Source organism: Podarcis vaucheri (assembly GCF_965113315.1).
Source record: "Podarcis vaucheri genome assembly, chromosome: 4".
Lineage (NCBI taxonomy): Eukaryota > Metazoa > Chordata > Lepidosauria > Squamata > Lacertidae > Podarcis > Podarcis vaucheri.
This window is the reverse complement of record NC_138762.1, coordinates 27,922,606-27,942,285: the sequence shown is the minus strand read 5'-3', so window position 1 is coordinate 27,942,285 and position 19,680 is coordinate 27,922,606. Positions and strand designations below refer to the sequence as shown.

At 45.5% G+C, this 19,680-nt stretch overlaps 1 protein-coding gene and 1 long non-coding RNA gene across 3 annotated transcripts; both read right to left on the bottom strand.

The window, feature by feature from the left end:
* Positions 1-10,821: 10,821 nt before the first annotated feature.
* Positions 10,822-19,276, bottom strand: POLR1D (RNA polymerase I and III subunit D). Of its 2 annotated transcripts, XM_082220358.1 has the most exons (4): positions 19,109-19,276; positions 15,607-15,708; positions 13,505-13,579; positions 10,822-12,290 (listed from the first exon to the last, which is right to left on the bottom strand). In XM_082220358.1, the coding sequence occupies exons 1-4, from the start codon at positions 19,132-19,134 to the stop codon at positions 12,005-12,007; spliced, it is 489 nt and encodes a 162-aa protein (XP_082076484.1). In that variant the 5' UTR covers positions 19,135-19,276; the 3' UTR covers positions 10,822-12,004. The 2 variants fall into 2 exon arrangements, with proteins under 2 accessions (XP_082076484.1, XP_082076485.1); XM_082220359.1 differs by lacking the exon at positions 15,607-15,708 and having other exon boundaries at positions 19,109-19,270.
* On the bottom strand, positions 12,823-13,498 carry LOC309531066. The gene is made up of 2 exons (XR_014219047.1): positions 13,255-13,498; positions 12,823-13,210 (listed from the first exon to the last, which is right to left on the bottom strand). It is a non-coding gene; the product is annotated as an uncharacterized lncRNA (long non-coding RNA).
* Positions 19,277-19,680: the final 404 nt, after the last annotated feature.

Below are 19,680 nucleotides of genomic sequence, written 5' to 3'. Positions count from 1 at the left end.
CCCGGCTGGAAGTCTCTCCCCTCACAGTTCTTCCTCAACACAGCTCCCTTAGGAGGACTCCCAGGGCTGGAGGGTGGGACAAGGCATTTAAAGCAGTATTGTACCAATTTAAGCAGCCATTCTGGGAACTGTAGTTTGTGAAGGGTGCACTGCTGAGAGTTGTTAGGAAACCCCTGCTCCCTGCACCGAGCGGCAATTCTCAGAGTTCACTGGGATGGCAAATTGATTGTTAAGCCTCTCAGGAAATTTTAACACTGTAATGGGAATAGCATAACCTCAACATTTATCTGATGAAAATAGGGAATCGTTGTTGTTGTTGTTGTTGTTTTGTTGTTGTTGTTGTTGTTGTTGTTGTTAATACCCACACCGATCTGACTGGGTTGCTCCAGTCACTCTGGGCAACATATATAAAAACATATATAAAAACAAAATAAAACATTAAACATTAAAAAACTTCCCCAAACAGGGCTGCCTTCGGATGTCTTCTAAAGGTTATATCTCCTTGGCTCAAGGGGTCACATAACTCCATACCCTCCACATTTCTCCAATGAAAATAAGGATGTCCTATCCAGGCCCAGACAGGGGATTTTTTTGGGGGGGGGCATATGGGGCACTTGGCCCAGGCCTCCAGTTCCAAAGGGGGCCTCGGTCAGCATATTTATATACTTACTTATTTATAAGACTTCACTTATCCCCAGGGTAAAAAAAAGGAGGGGCACATTATCTACCTGGCCTGGGCCTCTGCCTGGCTCTGCAAGGCCCTGGTCCTATCACACCCTCCAACATTTCTCCATTGAAAATAGGGACATCCCGAGGAAAAGCGGGGCATTCTGGGATCAAATCAGAAACTGGGACGACTTGCATAAATCTGGAACTGTCCCAGGAAAATAGGGACACTTGGGCTGCATCTAGACACATCAAAAAAGCATTTCAGGGAAACGCGTCATAAACCTTATATGTAGTGGGAAATCACGTTGGCGAAAGACAGGACTCCACAGCACCATCTGGTGTCGCAGTGTTATAACGCATATTGAACGCTTTTTCTTTACTAATGTAGCTGAGTCATTGGAGGGTCTGGAATAGAAATCTCCTACAACTCTCAGCAATGCACCCTTAGCGAACTACAGTTCCCAGGATTCTTTTGTGGGGGGAGAACAATGACTGTTTAATATGGTATTTATACTGTATAGTATAGATGGACCCTCAGTGAATAGTAAAATAAAATGTGTATACAGGGACTGGGTCTGATTTTGTATTGAGATTTGAGTTCACTTTTTATTCCAGTTATAAATCGCATCCTAGATGACTAAAACCCTTGATAATACATCAGTAATTGGTGAATAAATGTCTGGCATAAACTGGCAAATCTTATTCTTGAGGCCACCTTTGCCTCAAAGTAGAACTTTGTTGGCAGTAGGGATAAACACGAAAAATGACGACCTTCAACCATAACCTGTTTTTTGCTACTCATGCCGCTGAGGAAAGAATGACCATTCCCCCCCTAAATGTCACAAGGAACTGCACAAAAACAGCCTCCTCCCTACATAACTCACAATTCCAATGGCCGGAAGATGTCCTTTCCCCATTGAATGCTATATAGTTCAAGGAGGCAGAAAAATACCCTAAAGAAGGTTTTTGTATGGGCACTTTAGCTTCCCATCCCATTTGCCTTTTGGTCTTTAAAATACAGGTCAAATCAATGAATTTAATGAAGGCCATTTAGCACAATAGCTTTGCCTTGCATTTTGACCCAGATAAAGGAGAGTCAGTCTAGGTCAAAAAGCTTTAGCAAAACTTTAAGTGGTTAGTACACAAATGTGACAGAATGTTTAGAATCTCTGAGTCTTGGAAGTGCCATTGACAAGCAGTTAAAAGTATTTGAAATGGCTGCCTGAATGAACTTTGATAAGGTAGAGCCATTGTCTTCCATTGTCCCTTCCTCTTCATACTAAAACACCCCCCAGAAAAGAACAAGAGTCGATGAATGTATAATGCAGTCTCACTTTTAATAGAGTTCTTTGGACTTTTTCCTGTGGGCTGTTCACTCTATTTAAATGCCTCGCCACACATTAAAATCTTCCTCAGTTGACTGTGACTGTCAAGACTACAAACCCCTTTGATTATGCTTAGGAAACTATGGAGGGTTTATAGAAATCAAGATTTAAATTAGGGATCCTCTGCCTTTCTCACAAAATAGCCAAAAAGAAAATGAAAAATTCCACCGGTGCCAAGTTGCTTAGATACCACAATGTTAAGCAGTGTTTGACAAAACAAAATTTGATGAGGAGCCCGGGTACAGATTCATATTTAATGCTCAAATGATAGCTTTCCGCACTTTGGCAGCCTCACAAGAGTTTTCTGCAACGTAGTCCATATCCGTTTCAGCTCAAATGAACGTATCTCAAGCTTAAGGTGGAAAAATGGAAGAACTCCAGAGATGCTCCGTCCTAATGAAAAGTCCTGTTCACTTGAGAGGGAGAGGGAAAACTTCAGCTGCATGATCTGCAGTCTAATAAGGCTTGTGTGAAGTGGGCAAGAAATGTGATTTAAAAAAGAAAAACCATAACTTTGCCAGGTCAAAGATTAGGTTGATCTTTTATTTCGGTCTTGGAAGCCCTATTCCAAAGCAGCACATGTTGATTTCACATACGTTCTAGTGCTAAGGTCTAGGGAATGACCCCCCCTTGTTTTTCTCTAGGAGGCTTTTACCCCCAGTAATTCTCTATAGATAGATTTTTATTGTATTTTACCCTTTTGTCTAGTTTTTGTGTTTGAAAATTCACTCCCCCCCCCCCACTTCATTCATTGACCGGCAACTTTCTGTCACCCATCTTTGACTTTTCTCCTTACATCTGCATTAAAGGCTGTCATTTACTTCTACTTCTCTCCCCCCCCCTCACCCCACAATCCCCTCTCCATATTTGACAGCCAAAAGCCCTCGTCTGCTTTTATAAGCTTTTTGTTCGCATTATGACATAACCTGTGCGAAGTGGCAACTGCTCCCCGATCCCCGCGTGTAAAATTTGCAACATTTTTCGAGACGGGTCAGTGCCCATTTTGGGGACGCTTTTCTTTATTTGAGGACCGTGTTAAAACTTTTTGCAGATGTGAGCCATTCAGGAGCAGTCTGTGGCTGCACGCAGAGATGGGAAAAGAAGAAAAGGCTTTCCTATTTTGCGATTGCCATAGTAACTCAAACATTGCCAGTGTGTTGTGGGGGGGGGGAGTGTTTTTTGTTTTGTTTTTGTTGGAAGTTTCTTCTTCTCTTTTTTTGGTTTTCTAGGCCAGAGCCAGTGAATTTTGATTTCCTGTGCAATCAAGCCATCTACTGGAGATCATGGCTTGCAGGACACAAGGTTACCACGAGCACAGTGTGCTTGTTAAGTCTGAAGTTAAAGCATTTCGGTTTAAAATAATACCCATTTGTATCCATTTTGTTCAGCATAACAACAGCTGCTGTCCCCGGGATGACAGGCTTGCCTTTTAAACCAAAGCCTCATATGACATTTATGAATGAGGCAGACCCTATTCATTTTCACTTTGAATTCATAGTCATTATTTTGCGTTGTTTGCTGCTATTTCTCCGTCTTCTCTCGCCGCCCTGCTTTAGGCACCATGCACGATATCTAGCTTTGTGTGTATGGTTAGCTACACACTTTAGGGATGGAAATAGCTTTATTTGAGAAATCAAGTAATTTACGTTCAGAGAAAGAAAGAAAGAAAGAAAGAAAGAAAGAAAGAAAGAAAGAAAGAAATGCATACCCTCTAACATTTCTCTGATAAAAATAAGGACATCTTATTCCATAATAATAATAATAATAATAATAATAATAATAATAATTTTACTGTTTATACCCTGTCTGTCTAAATCATGCAAGTAGATAAATAGGGACCGCTTACTGGCGGGAAGGTAAACAGCGTTTCTGTGTGCTGCGCTGGCTCGCCAGATGCAGCTTTGTCACGCTGGCCACGTGACCCGGAAGTGTCTCCGGACAGCGCTGGCCCCCGGCCTCTTAAGTGAGATGGGCGCACAACCCTAGAGTCTGTCAAGACTGGCCCGTACGGGCAGGGGTACCTTTACCTTTACTAAGGAAAAACAGGACAATCTGGGATCAAATCATAAACCAGGACGGCTTCTGTAAATCTGAGACTGTCCCTGTGCTAGATAGGCACATGATAGGACAGGGATCAGCAAACTTTTTCAGCAGGGGGCCGGTACACTGTCCCTCAGACCTTGTGGGGGGGCCAGACTATATTGGGGGGGGGGAATGAATGAATTCCTATGCCCCACAAATAACCCAGAGATGCATTTTAAATAAAAGCATACATTCTACTCATGTAAAAACACCAGGCAGGCCCCACAAATAACCCAGAGATGCATTTTAAATAAAAGGACATATTCTACTCATGCAAAAATACGCTGATTCCTGGACCATCCGCGGGCCGGATTTAGAAGGCAATAGGGCCGGATATGGCCCCCGGACCTTAGTTTGCCTAACCATGTGATAGGAGCTGAGGTTCACAGAGTTTTCCTGTAAAGTTGCTAGAGAGAACTCTGTGAGAGAGGGAGGGTGGGGGTAAGACCCCATTTCACAAGCGGAAGTCTTGCCGTAGGGTTTCCATTGATGGTGGATGTTAGGTGAATCCCTCTCATAGGGTGGGAGTAGCTCCCTTTTATTCAGAGTAAGACCCAGAGAAATTATTGAACCCAAATAAGTTAGGTCCCTTAATTTCAATAGGTCTACTTTGAGTATATTTGTTGGCATATCACCCATAAATTATAATATGCAAATGTTATGCTAATCCGTGCTCTCTATTGTCCTCATTTGGGGGATGCCTTTCACCTGTTTTGGTGAGAACACCCTAGTGTGTATACAGCCCACTGTTGTGAGAGAGGATCTTCAGATCAGAACATTTGCAATGTATCTTCCATTAACGAGGAGGCCACTGGATGAGGGTCTAAGTGCTGTTATTCTAAATAACACTCCTGTCCACACAAACAAAGAACTAGAAATCATTTCTCCAACCCTCTACACTGGACTAGCTTGGGACATTCACAGGTCATTGTATTTATCCGTAGAACTGTGAACTCCGTCCAAGCTTGGCGACTCTCCTGGCCACAAACCAGGGTAATGCCAGTGCTTTTTGCTGAGTGTGCTTTTGGGGGTGAAGTCAAACTATTGGAAGGATACAGCGGGAGATATGTGTTTTGTTGCAGCTGGGGCAGTTAAAGGCACTCTGATGTGCAGATCTGGGGCAGATGAAGGTGTTCAGTTGTACTGCTGCAGATCATCATCTAACTGGGACCATTACAAGGACCAATGCAATTTTTAATGTAGCCTTTTACACATTAGAGATACCTGGCAGGGGCGGAGCAGGCAGACAAACACAGATGACAGACAAGCACAGCCATCCTTTTATCATATTGACAGGTGATCAAGCTGAGCCATCTTCCTTGTTAAAGGTAAAGGTAAAGGGGCCCCTGACCATTAGGTCCAGTCATGGCCAACTCTGGGGTTGCAGCACTCATCTCGCTTTATTGGCCAAGGGAGCCGGCATACAGCCTCCGGGTCATGTGGGCAGTATGACTAAGCCGCTTCTGGCAAACCAGAGCAGTGCACGGAAATGCCGTTTACCTTCCCAGTGGAGCAGTACCTATTTATCTACTTGCACTTTGACGTGCTTTCGAACTGCTAGGTTGGCAGGAGCAGGGACCGAGCAACGGGAGCTCACCCCGTCATGGGGATTCGAATCGCAGACCTTCTGATCGGCAAGCCCTAGGCCACAATTTTGACCTTAAGCAAAGCGCTTGAAAGTCTGTACCACCGTCCAGGAGTAACACTGGACAAAGCAAATGAAGTTTCCAGCCATCGCTATTGGTAGTGGCGGCAAGCGTGGGGTCGAATAGCTGGTTTGAAAAATAGCTGTGCTTCTTTCCATATCTGTGAGGGTGGGGGGTTCTGGTAGCTTGCAATAGATATTAAAGAGTTAAAAAATGGTTTGCAGGGGGAAATGGAATAATCTTCATTCCCCCCCACCCCAAACTCAGTTCTGTGTTTAAGCTTGATTGTATTGACACCTGCACTGTGAGGAGAGTGGGATAGTCTTCCTTTGTCACTTATAATAGCTCATCATTATTGTCCTAACATGCTTTTAAAAAGAAAAGAACGGGGGTGGGGGTAGGGAAACCCAAGAAACCCTAATCTTCCCCTTGGTGCCAGTGACGGTTACAATGGCGAGATAGTTTGTTTCCTTCCTCCCCCCCAACCCCCTTGCTTTCTTCTGTTATTCTTTCCCTTAACCTCCTATTGTCCGTGTAGTCAGAATACTCTGGCACAGGGCGGCTAGTTTGGGGGTGGAGGCACTTTCTTCTACTGTACTGCCCTGTCCTTGATTGCTTAAATCTTTCAGATTCAACTGTTCTGAAGATTTACATTTTTAATGGCTCATTTATGTAATCCCATAAATAAAAGCAGGAAAAGCATCCCGCACACAAATGAGCGAATTGGGGGGCCTGCGAGGAAGGGGCGACGGGGGTGCGGGGGGTGGGTGGAAGCCGCTGGCGCAGGTCACCCGGGGTCTCAGCTGCGGAGGCCTTGATTGGTATCAACCCTCCGTAGCCACTGTGGCAATGGACTTAAGACCACCCAGTCAGGCCCCAAACCGTGCATTACCAAGGAATTGGAGGAGGATGGTTCTATAGTTCAGGCTCTCCTATTTAGAGTTCTGCGGCGAAGTCTCATTTACCTTATTGCTTGGACAGCTGCATGTCTGCAAAAAAAAAGGGGGGGAGTTGCCATGATTAGCTTGCCTTTCTGCTAGCAAGCAGCTGATGTTGTCAGGGTTTCGCTGACAGCTACCCGCCCCCCCCTTCCTTAAGCAATGTCTTCCTCGGACCGATATATTCCCTTTTAAAGAGTCTGTGAATTCAACCACCTGCCTGAAGATTCTATTTGACATCCCAGGCAGGAAATAAAAAGGAACTATATTTCTATGACCTCCATTCTACCGACGCCTCCACCCTGCTTTTTTCCTTTTAAAGACAAATCCCAGGAAGATAAATACATGAGATATATTTATAAGTTGGGGGGGTGGAGAGAAACCTGCAAATGGCAACTTGATGGAGATATTTTACCTTTAATAGCCTCTTCCATTTACAGTGCAGCTGTGTTTCTGCTTCATACAAAAGCCATTTAGTCCTGCGTGTTCACTTTTGTGAATTCGAACACTGCTTAGCTGGCATCTCCAAATACGCCAAAGTTGCTGAGGACAATGATCAGCGAGTTGCTGTGACTGATATGTCCTGGTGGAACCATACTGAACCCATTTTGGAATGCATCAATCGTGGATTAGACCAGTGACCTCCTGGATATATAAGGGATAAGGTGGTCTCTCAAGTAACCTGGTTCTGAGCTCTATAGGGCCTTATTATGTCAGTGCCAACATATTGAACTTGCCCAGGTAGCAGATTGGCAGCCAGTGCAAATCTCATCCGTAAGGTCTCACATATTGGTGGTAATTTGGCCCCATAAGCAGCTTAGCCACTGTTTTGCATCAACTGCAGCCTTCTGGTATGGTGCTTTATATGTTACTGTATGCACTGTTGTATATTGTTTTATAAAGTATATTGTATTGTATATATTGTTGAACACCACTGTTTTATATTGTAGTATTTGGTGGTGTCAGGGCTGCCTCAGGTCTCAGCTCACAAAAGACCAACGCCAAGTTCTTCTTATATACAAGGATGTTTATTGCAGTTCATTATTGGTTCCACAACCGAGGCGTGCAGCCCCGCGTGTCTTAGGCTTAGACGTTAGAAGTCCCCTCTGAATCGGTCCCTCCCCTACACCAGTTTAATAAGCTAACGCTGCTCCACCTTTTTCTCTCTTTCCTTTTCCGCAGGGTCTTTCTGCCCGCCGGGGCTCCTCCCCTCCTGGATTCTCCTGAAGCGGAGTCTCCAGACTGCTCCTCCCCCCTCCTGCGGGCTTTGGGACCTGGCCCCTCCTCCTCCGGGCTCCCTGTTATTCCGCGCGCCTCCTCATTTGAACTTGGTGCGCGCGCCCAACTTCTGACCTTCCTTTTGACAGTTATGCTACTCCCTTCACTGCCCTCCTCCTCTTCCGGGAGAACGGCTTGCTCTGATCCCTCCCCTTTCTCTGTCACCGGAGCTGCTCCCTCTGACACACTGGAACCTCCCCCCTCCTCGCTGCGCTCTGGTGGGGAGGCTGGCCCTGATTCCCAGCTGCCGCTTTGGGGTCCCCTGCTGGCCCCCCGCTCCTGATACTTTCCCCCTGGGGCTCCCCTTGCCCTTACCACAGGCGCCCCCTTCTGGGAATCCTCTGATTCGCTGGAGAGACTCATGGAATCCCTTGCGTCATTGCTATCCTCTTCCTCGCTGTCCTGGGATTCCTCTCCATCGCTCTCCATTTCCTCCCTTCCCTGTGCCTCTGTCCCTGTACCCCTGACAGGTGGTATACCAATTCATTAATTTCACATTCATTGCTCTGCTCACTTTTGCCCCTCCCACCCACCACTTGCCAAGAAGGGAACATGGCCCTCATGTTGATAAAGGTTTTCCTGCTCTGTCTTTAAAGTCTAGCTCCATCTGTCTGGGTGCTTGCCTGATCTCTCATGCTCATCTTATGTATTAGTAATTATACTTCGTTTCGTGTATATACATATCCTGCTTGCATATTCATTATTTTTTACAAATAGTTATTACAAACACCATAGGGCTTCAGAATTTAGTCTTGTAAATGGGAAATGGCCTGCAAATAGCTGGTCCTGGAAATTCCTACCAACTCAGTGAAAAGGGAAAAACACAAAGCAACATGCTGAATCAAACACATTCTCCTACAGTACAGCTTGTGTTCGAAAGCAGGTAATCCACATGCTTCAGAATTAGCTTGATAAAAGCAACTAGTTAAAATAGATTAAGCCGGCTTTAAACTACAGAGTAGTCTGTTATACTGGTACAGCAAGCAAACAGCATATGCAAGTCATTGCGAGCCAGAGGCTCTCATTCCTAGGGTAACCTATTAAATATTTTTGGAAAGCTTTGATTGACCCAGTGATCTGGCCCAGGACCCCCACAAATGCATGGAGTTCTGCCACCTGCAAGCGGTTTCTCCCTATGCTTTAATGGGATATGGAACTGCATTAGCAGACAAAGACGTACACAACGCCTGCACAAACCTATATGGAGGGTTTTCTCCTTTCAATACAAGGAACTCTGGATACAGGCACTCAGCTGTTTCCAGATACCAGTTGCTGCAGACCACAGGAGACAGATCCTGCTTGCGGGTTTCTCACAGGCATCAGGTTGGCCACTGTGAGAATAGGATGTTGGACTAGAGGGGCCATTGGCCTGATCCAGCGGTTTCTTACGTTCTTAACACCTAAAACGAATGCAGTGCTGATTCCTACCTTCATATTTCCAGATCATCTTCACCTTGTGAAAGAGGTTGTTTTTTCTTGCCTGTTCTTTTATATTTTCATTTTAACATTAGTGCTGAAAGATTTGACCTCAAGACCCTATTGTCTCTCCAACACTATTAGAAATTATTCTCACTTTTTTGTGCCTTCCCCAAGATAAATCTGAGCTTTCCTTTCATAACATCTTCCCACACTCTCCGTTCAACATCCAAGGTCCTGCTTTTGGTCTCCTTGACCAAGATCAGCAGGAGAAAAAGGAACAGGATATTATTGGCTGTCAAGTGGATGCTGTGTAGTAATGATATGCTGCTATGTGTCTTCTGGCACCTGCTGAAGACCTGGCTCTTTAAGAGAGAAGGCTGGACCAATAATCCATTCCTAATGCAGTCAATTACTGTAGTGGTGGTGTTGTTCTAAAACAACCACTATATTTTCTATCTCTTCTTGGTTAACACTTTTGAGTTCCCCTACTGCAAGGGTAGCCAACCTAGAAGGGACCCCAGGGGTGATCTATAGTCCAACCTCCTGCAATGAAACCTTCCAGTTGCTGTTGGACTACAACTCCCACTATTCCAGATGGTTGAGGCTGACGGGAGCTGTAATCCACATCTAAAATGCCACAGGTTAGCCTGCTCTAGTGGATGAAATGCAGGATAGAATGATTAAAAACAAGTAAATACCCATGTCAGCATGCTGGCTTCCCTCTTCCTTCCCCATTCATTTTTCCTTCTGTGTTGAGCCTTATTAGACCCTAACCAAGGGACTGCCTTGTTTTTAAATATATGTACAGAGCTTTATTACAGATTATAATTTTAAGGTACTAGTAACAGGAATGATTTATTTCTGCCCATATAAAATAAAAACATTGACTAACTCAGTTAACAAGATTGCTAGCTTGTTGTTTATTTGTTGCCATCATCAATTAATTGGGGACTGTTTACAAGAGGATTAGACAAATTCATAGAAGGGAAGGCTATCAGAGACTCCCAGCCAGAATGGTTAGTACTGTTGCTGGGATTCACAGGTGGGAAGAATGCTGTGTTCTCTAGTCCAGTTTGGGGCTTCCCATCAGCATCTGGTCACTGTGAAAGCAGAATGCTAGACTAGAGGTGTCATTGGCAGGAGCCAGCAGGCTTGTTTTATGCTATTAAGTGCTTTTGAGTAAATTAAGGATTAACACTGTACTAAAACAACTATTTTAAAGTTAATATTTCAAAGCTTAAGACCTCTTTTTTTTTTCTCCCCAAGAAACAAGTTCTAGGATGACCATTTGCAGTATGCTTAATAAACCGAATATGTGTTTTGTTTATCTTTGGCAACAGAATGTGTATTAATTCTGAAAGACTGATGAATCTGTTAACATATAAAGGAAATGAACACAACGCATTTTAGTAACACAGTTCAAGTTTAATGTTAACTCAGGAAAACTACCCAAGGTTGAAAACAGCTTAACCATACAAACAACTTTGCCTAAGGATTTAAATGTTAATGTTTCCATACAATAGAGAAATGACAAGGATCAATTATCTGCAGGTAAGGAAACACTGAGAACTTGACCAATACAACTGTAACTAGACAGCAGTCAGACTTTAGGTGGCAATTGTCTGTATTGTTTTGCAAAAGCATTCAGCAATTTGTGATGAAAAATGTATCCCTCAAGACTTTTCATTCCATTGCCATTCAAGAGATGTCCCAAGCAGTTGCATTCATTATTGATCCTTCACAAATCATCATTTACACCAATGGATGCAAAACAATGAAAGCCAATTTCAGATCCAGCCCACAGCTGTGATTTCACAGGTTCCAAGTGTACACACAACTCTAGGTCAAAAAAGGGTGCCAGAATTCACTTCAGCATTGGGAAATATTCTGTGCACACAAACAGATAACATGTCCGATGCCTTCTCCCCAAGTTTGAAGTGAATGAGGATCTATTGTTCATGCAGTTCCATGTGGGCACTGGAGTTCCCACATGGACACAAGAGTCACTCAGTCTGGGTAGTTTGTTTACCAATATACATTTAGCCTAACCTGCATTTACTTATCTGTAACATCAGTCATTTTCAGGTTACAAGCACAGTAAACTTATTAAAATTCATCTATGTGCAGGCCAAGAAGCATATCACATTTTCTGTACCTGGAGTATCTTTGTTTTGTTTTTTGCTTTTACAAACTAAGATTTAGTAGCTTCCTTGAAGGAATTGGGAAGCAAAATAACTTACCATGTACCGAATACACCGCCGTGTATATTTGTCTAAATAAATTGTTTCCAAACGGTTTGTGCAAAGCACTCAACATGTTACAACTATACAAAGTAACAACTTTAATTGGTTGAAGACTGGAGGGCAGGGGGAAAAACAGAAGGAACACACTGACAGCTTTAAAGAATACAAGAACTCCTCAAAGAAAGTTCATGAGGAGCGGGATTTGCTTGTCTCTAAAAAGCTGTTGCCAACATGGAAATCTGTACTGAACAATGCCCTCTATTACAAAATAGTTAAACATTCTCACCCACCCACCCAAACAGTTCAGTGTTTAATTTCATTCTTGGAATGGCACGGGTTCCTCCTCATTTGCTTGATCGCTGTTCATGCTTGTCCTTTGAGTGCTGGTTCCTGTTCCGGTGGTGCCTAGGAGGAGAAGAGCTTACCCTTCTTCTAGACCGAAAGCTAGGTTTGTATGGGTGGGATCTGTGTCTCTTTGGCTTGCTTTCCTCCCTGCTCTGGTTTGGTTCAGATTCCTTATCGTCTTCTTGATGGTTTTGTCCCTGCTCTTGCTCCTTCGGGGAGTGCAGTGTGTTCTTAATAGTATTAATCAGAAACCTTTTATTTGTGCTGGCAAGAGGGCACTTCATCCTGCATTAGAAAGCAACAACATAAATATCTCACACAAGAGACACAGATGCTGCGAATATCCAAATCAAGTAGCTCAACTATGCACGCTTTTGGCTTTCCTTGCATGCCACCTAGTGTAAACTTGGAGTACAGAAAGAAACAATCAAGATGTTTGCCTTTTAACACTGACTTCAAAGCAACAGCCAGATTCTATACAGAGGAGATATATATTAAGATAACATATTAAGATTTTATGACACAGAAGGACTTTTGATTGAGACCGCAGAAAGTCACCGCCCATCAAAGCAAGTTAATAAGAAAATCATCATATACAGAAATGCAGTTCAAGAATGCTATGAACTTAGGACCTTGATTAAGAACAGGCTTTAAAGCAGTTTTAAGCAGCAGGGTTCATTGAAATTAAGAAACCCTGTGTATTCTACACGTCTAAGCAGTTGCTAGATATTTAAGTCCAATTTATGCTGCTCATCAAATCACACTGTTGCTGTTATGGATCTCTGACAACTTTTTTTAAAAAAGTTTTTTTTAAAAAAAAGAGCCAGCTCACCATGAACCTTTGGACATAGCCACCTTTCTCTTCCCCTGCCTCAAGGCCCGTTATTTATCTTACGAGAAAGGGAATTAGATGGAAGAGGTTCTGGAAGAGCTTGATTCCACATTGGGTTTGGGATAATCCGTAGGGAGGAAACAAGCTCTGCTGGTTTCTTGAGGCATCTCAAAGGATAAGGAAAATGGTAAAAATATATATATAGGAGTGGTGGCAGAGTTGGACACCTCTTGAAGCAACTAATGGAATGCTTGTGCACTGGGGTGTTCTACTACTTTCAACAGCACAGAAACATAGGAGTATTTTGCCAGGAAAGTGTAAAAATGTTTGCTTAGCATGATCCATGGTTACTGACTGTAACAGACTATGTTTGCTTTCAGAAAAATTAACGTTTGCTCTAACATGAATTACGTGGACTTAATTCTTATTAATTTCAATGGAATTTCTTGCATGTGCAATTAACATAAAACAGCAAGATTATCATCCAATTCAGTTATGGAAGATTAACAGTGCTGTCTATGCATGTTCAATACAACATATTTTCCACCATGTCCAGTGGGGCTTACTGTCTAATAAACATATTTACGATTGCAGACACAGTGTCCGTTTCCCCCAAAAAACTGTATTTTAGAAAAACACCAACATTGGTTTAGCTTCAATAACTTACCAGCCCATGGCTCCCATAGTTTCTGCTCTGGTTTTCCCACGCTTGGCCTCTGTCAGAAGTTCTTCCACTGCCTTTCTAAACATTTAAGGAGATTAAAAATAATAACTAAATTTGATCAATTTTCCAGTATTGGCAGATCTATTTTTTGCAGTTGTTGATGGAAAAAGAAAGCTAGTGCAAACTACTGACCCACTGCAAGCTCATTAAAGCTACTGTTCTAGAATCAAAACAAACTGAAACTGTAAAGTAAGCATTGTTTATCCTCATTCAATTAGCCATTTCTCTCTTTAACAGCTTAAACTGCACGAGTCGCCATACAGACCTGCAAGATATAACCATTTCTTTTCAAACGGCAGTTTATCCAGAGGAAAGACCCAAACTGGGATGGAAAGATTCAGCACCAATGGGGGACTGAAGCAATCTCACTCCATTTATTTAATTATAACTATTTATTCCCTAAATGGGAATATTTTAAAGAAAGGGAACGTGCAAAAAGTGTTCAGTGCAACAAATAGATGGAAGTAAATAACAGTCTATTCAGTTACATATCAAGACAGTTTAAAATGGTCAGTTCTGCACCACTGTTTAACAAACATATGCAGTTATCAAGAGGAAATTTGATTTAAATTGGTCTTTACCATTGCCACTTTAACTTGCTTTTATTTAAATCCCTCTATCCTGCTATCCTCCTTTGAAGGCTTCTACCTCTCAGCCCCAATTACTTTCTCCTTTTCCCCTTATCCGGCTTTAGGACTTCTTATGCCATTATCTTCTGTACCTCCCCAGGAGTTCTTAAGCTCCCTACCTGTTCAGGAATTGCCTCCTGTTCCTAGGCCCTGCATGAGGCTTTTCCAAATACCAACTGCCAAGATAACTGTCCAATGTGATAGAGTGCGGTGCTGTGATTATTCCCCAGGCACTTAGCCAAAGTGAATAGGAAAAGATGAGGAATACAGGAGGATGCTACACTTAGAATGGGCCTGTCACTGCCCCAGAGAACTCTGAATCATAACTTAGTATTTTGAGGCCATGAGGCGAGTAATATTAGAACCTCTGTTGAACTGCTGGCTTGCCTATTAGCTTTGCTTCAAGATGTCCTGAAATGGATGCCAAATCCTTCAGGACTCCCATCTAGAGCATTATCTGTTTCCATGCAGGATCCACCTATTAGTCCCACCTGCTTCCTTTCAAATCTTTCAAAAAGCCATTCCAGAGTAGCAATAAAATATACATAAATGGACAGCATAAATGAGGCTTCCCTTGAAGATGGTCTGAAAGCTGTGGCTGATGCAGAATGCCATTGCCTGGATGTTGTTGAGCACAGTGAGATGGGATCATATTGCACTGATCCTGAAAGAACAGCACTAGCTGCCAGTGAGCTACTAGACCCAATTCCAAGGCATTGGTATTAATGTACAAAGCACTAAATGGCTGAGGACCAAAGTACTTGAAGGATCACCTTCCTTACTACCAGCCAGCCCAAGTTTTAAGACTGCCTGGGAAGGGTTTGCTGGTGGTACCTTTGAGTGCAGTCCACAGGGCTACCATATCATGCAGGGCCTCCTTGGCAGTAGCACCCTAGGGATGAACTCCCTATAGGAAGTCAGTTGCCCCCTACACTGGTATTGTTCAGGAACATTGTTCAAAACTTATTTGTTGCTGCATGCCTTCAGAACCTAAGCGAAAATGGTGTTACCTCTTCATGATCTAACATGCTGTTAACTGTTATACACATTATATTTTGTTGATATGTGGTTTTAATTGTGATTTTAAGATTGTGTTTAATGCTGCTTTATTATGGATGTTAGCCACCCTGCAAGAGCTGGTTCCAAGATAAATAAATAAATACCAACCTAAAACAAGGCAAATACATTGCATGCTTTTTAGGTTGTAATTGGACCTTAAAGGTAAAGGGACCCCTGACTATTAGCTCCAGTCGTGGATGACTCTGGGGCTCATCTCGCTTTATTGGCCGAGGGAGCCGCGTACAGCTTCCGGGTCATGTGGCCAGCATGACTAAGCCGCTTCTGGCGAACCAGAGCAGCACACGGAATTGGACCTTACACTCCTGCAAAGGCCTGGGTGAATAACCAAGGCTTTACCTGATGCCAGAGTTCCTGTACCTCAACAGTCGTGCATGGATGAGAGTCCACACGAACTGATCTAGAAACATCAATTTGCTCAAAGTAACAAAGCCTGCAATTCTAAGCACACCAAGATGTTGGAGTTAGAGCTATCAAGCCGTTTACTCTTCTAAGTAAAGATGCATAAGATTGTACTGGAAAATACCTAAATATTATATTTAAATATATTGACAACATTATTATTATTATTATTACTACTACCACATTAATTATTCTATATACTTTCACTACAACTACTACTGTTATGCTAAAGCTGTGATTCTTAACCCATTTACCTGGGGGTAAGGCCCATGGAACTCAATGGAATTTACTTTTCACTGCAGTGGTTCGGGCATTGTCAACTTCAGTACTGTACTACTGCAATGTACTCCACATGGGGCTTGTCCTGTGCTCCATTTGAAAGCTGCAGTTAGTGCAAAAGGCAGCAGCACAATTGATGACAGGAGTAAGAATCTGTCAGTGTATTACACCTGTGCTTAAAGCTGTACATTGGCTGCCAGTTTGCTGCTGGGCTGAGTTCAAGGTGTTATTATTAGTATACAAAGCCCTGAATGGCTTGGGACCAATTTACAGTGGTACCCCGCAAGACGAATGCCTCGCAAGACGGAAAACCCGCAAGACGAAAGGGTTTTCTGTTTTGGAGGCGCTTCGCAAGACGAATTTCCCTATGGGCTTGCATCGCAAGACGAAAGCCCATAGGGAAATGCTGGCGGTCGGGAGCAAAGACTTTCGCCCACAGCCGGCCTTCAGAAGAGGACCTCTTCTGAAGGCCGGCGGGGGGCAAAAGTCTTTGCTCCCCCCCGCCTGCCCCGGGCGATCTTAAAATGCTGGCGGGCGGGAGCGAAGCGTTCGCTGCCGACCCCCAGCATTTTAAAATCTCCAAGGGACAGCAGAGAAGTCTCTGTCCCGGGGAGATTTTAAAATGCTGGGGGTCGGGAGCGAAGCGTTAGCTGCCGACCCCCCAGCATTTTAAAATCTCCCCGTGTCCCGGGAAGGTTTTAAAATGCTGGGGGTCGGCAGCCCGACCCCCAGCATTTTAAAATCTTCCTGGGACACGGGGAGATTTTAAAATGCTGGAGGTCGGCAGCGCTTCGCTCCCGACCCCCAGCATTTTAAAACGCTGTTCCGAAGTGGGGCGGGGGGGCGGGGACACCTGCCCCAGCCGCCCCACTTCGGAAAGCTGTTCCGAAGGGGGGCGGGGGGGCGGGGACACCTGCCCCAGCCGCCCCACTTCGGAAAGCTGTTCCGAAGGGGGGCGGGGGGGCGGGGACACCTGCCCCAGCCGCCCCACTTCGGAAAGCTGTTCCGAAGTGGGGAGGGGGGGCGGGGACACCTGCCCCAGCCGCCCCACTTTGGAAAGCTGTTCCGAAGTGGGGAGGGGGGCGGGGACACCTGCCCCAGCCGCCCCACTTCGGAAAGCTGTTCCGAAGTGGGGAGGGGGGGCGGGGACACCTGCCCCAGCCGCCCCACTTCGGAAAGCTGTTCCGAAGTGGGGCGGGGGGGCGGGGACACCTGCCCCAGCCGCCCCACTTCGGAAAGCTGTTCCGAAGTGGGGCGGGGGGGGGCGGGGACACCTGCCCCAGCCGCCCCACTTCGGAAAGCTGTTCCGAAGTGGGGCGGGGACACCTTCTGAAGGCGGGCAGGGGGCGAAAGTCTTTGTCCCCCCTGCCTGCCTTCCCAGGGGCTTTTAAATCTCCCCGGACAGCGGAGAAGTCCTCCGCTGTCCGGGGCGATTTTAAAATGCCGCCCGCCAGCATTTTAAGATCGCCCCGACAGCGGAGAAGTCCTCCGCTGTCCCAGGGTTTTTTAAAATGCTGGGGGTGGGAAGAAAAGCCCTTGTCCCCCCCCCAGCCTTCAGAAGAGGTCCGGGGACAGACTGTCCCCGGACCTGGTCTGAAGGCGGTTTCCCTAGGAACGCATTAATTGATTTTCAATGCATTCCTATGGGAAACCGTGCATCGCAAGACGAAAAAACCGCAAGACGAAGAGACTTGCGGAACGAATTAATTTCGTCTTGCGAGGCACCACTATACTTACCCCATACAGAGGTGGATTTAGAAGAGCCCAACTGGTTCAGTCACATGGGGTGTGGAGCCTCAGGGATGCTGCAACTATGCTTTAGAATGGAGCATGAGATGTGGGGAGGGGGCACCAAATTTTGGTGTTGCGCAGGGTGCTGCTTAAATTTGAGACCCAAGCTCCGCCACTGCCCCACACAGACTTGATCACTTTCATCTGCAGAACTTGCACTTCTAGAAGTCCAAGAAGTGAATGTTCTGCATTTGGCAGTACCTATAAAGTACTTTTGGGACGCGGGTGGTGCCTAGAACTTGCCGATTAGAAGGTTGGCGGTTCAGATCCCCGCAACGGGGTGAGCTCCCGTTGCTCGGTCCCTGCTCCTGCCAACCTAGCAGTTTGAAAGCACGTCAAAGTGCAAGTAGATAAATAGGTACCGCTACAGCGGGAAGGTAAACGGCATTTCCGTGCGCTGCTCTGCTTCGCCAGAAGTGACTTAGCCATGCTGGCCACATGACCCGGAGCTGTACGCTGGCTCCCTCGGCCAATAAAGCGAAATGCGCGCCGCAACCCCAGAGTCGGCCACAACTGGACCTAACGGTCGGGGGTCCCTTTACCCTTTTATAATGTACTTTGGAAAACTCTGCCTGTTGATGTTAGGCAGGCAACACTTTTAGACACCCGCTGAAAACACTTCCGTTTTGGCAGTTTTATCCAGACATATGGTTCAGTTACATCTGTTTTTACAGATGTTCCGTTGCTTTTTTTTTATCGTATTTGCTCTTATTATTATACTACACATGCACTTGCCACCCATGAGCTCCTCCGGGAGGGTGGGATATAAACGAAATAAACGAACAAAATAACAAATATTAGGCGTGTACTCAAGTACTCGAGATGCATAGCGATAATTAATAAAAAAGTCACTGCTGTGCGGAAGATTGAAGGGAGGGCCATAAAATGCGAGACCTCGACATTCCAAAGTCTGTCTTGAAGCTTGCTCCGCCATAAATATAAAGAAAGGGCCGAAAAAAACTGCAGCTTTAGACACGCTGCCCAACCTGGGAGTAAGCACCGTTGAATTCAGCAGGGCTTACTTCCAAGGAGACAACGTATACAGGATTGCAAGGCCGGCCTGCGAGGGGGAACCATGTTTATTACGTAATAAACGGTATTTTTTAAAGTCGGCCTGCCGAGGTTCCGCACCACCACCACCGCTCGCTTCTCCCCGTTGGATTTAAGTCAAGGCGCTGGTTCCGCTTCTAGTCAGGCGCCCACCGACTCACGAAAGCAGCTTCTGCGCAGCGCTACGAGGGAGCCCTTTTTCCCCGAGGCCTACCTTGGCGCCTCACCACTGCCCACCTCCGCCTATTCGAGGAGTAACCCTCCGCCTTCTTCCCCCCTCCCCCACCCGGCGCCTCTCCCCACCTGCCAGCAGCCTCACCTCTCCAGCTCCGAATCCTCCGCCATGGCGGCCGGTGGGGTCGGTCGTTCGTTCGTCCGGCCTGGCTGTCTCTCAAGCGCCTCCGTCGCCCGTCATCTCTTCCTGCCCCAGCGGCGGAAACGGAGACGAGCGCTCGCGACAAGTCCAAGCAGCCGCTCGCGATGACCCCCGGGAAGGGGGAGGAGGCTCCTCTTCAAGGCGAAGCGGAAGCGCCGCCCTTCCCCTGTTACCCATTGCCTGCTCGCCCAGCCGGGAGGGGGGGGGGAAGGTTGGCCGTTCACACGTTACGGATCTCGCTCCGCATGGCGGGCACCCGCGAAGGTTGCCTTGCATTGGTGTTCGCGCCCTAGGGTGCTGCTCGGGCCGCAGTCCTACGCACGCTCCATGATTCATCCCAGCCAAAAAAACAACAACCCAAAAATTTTGCGCTTCTTTCTTTGATGGTGATGTTGGTTTATTGATTCACGGTGTATGTTCCCCTCCACACACACTCCCTGTATTGTTTCGGCATGATTAATCACCTTTGTAACACCACCCTGTCATCTGTATGGATAAAGGGTGGGTTATACTGT

Coding starts and splice junctions, on each gene's coding strand:
- POLR1D (XM_082220358.1), bottom strand. CDS start 19,134: ATGGCGGAGGATTCGGAGCTGGAGAG. Junction 13,580..15,606: donor TACAGGAACTCTGGCATCAG/GTAAAGCCTTGG, acceptor TTAAATGTTTAG/AAAGGCAGTGGAAGAACTTC. Junction 12,291..13,504: donor ACTATGGGAGCCATGGGCTG/GTAAGTTATTGA, acceptor TTTCTAATGCAG/GATGAAGTGCCCTCTTGCCA.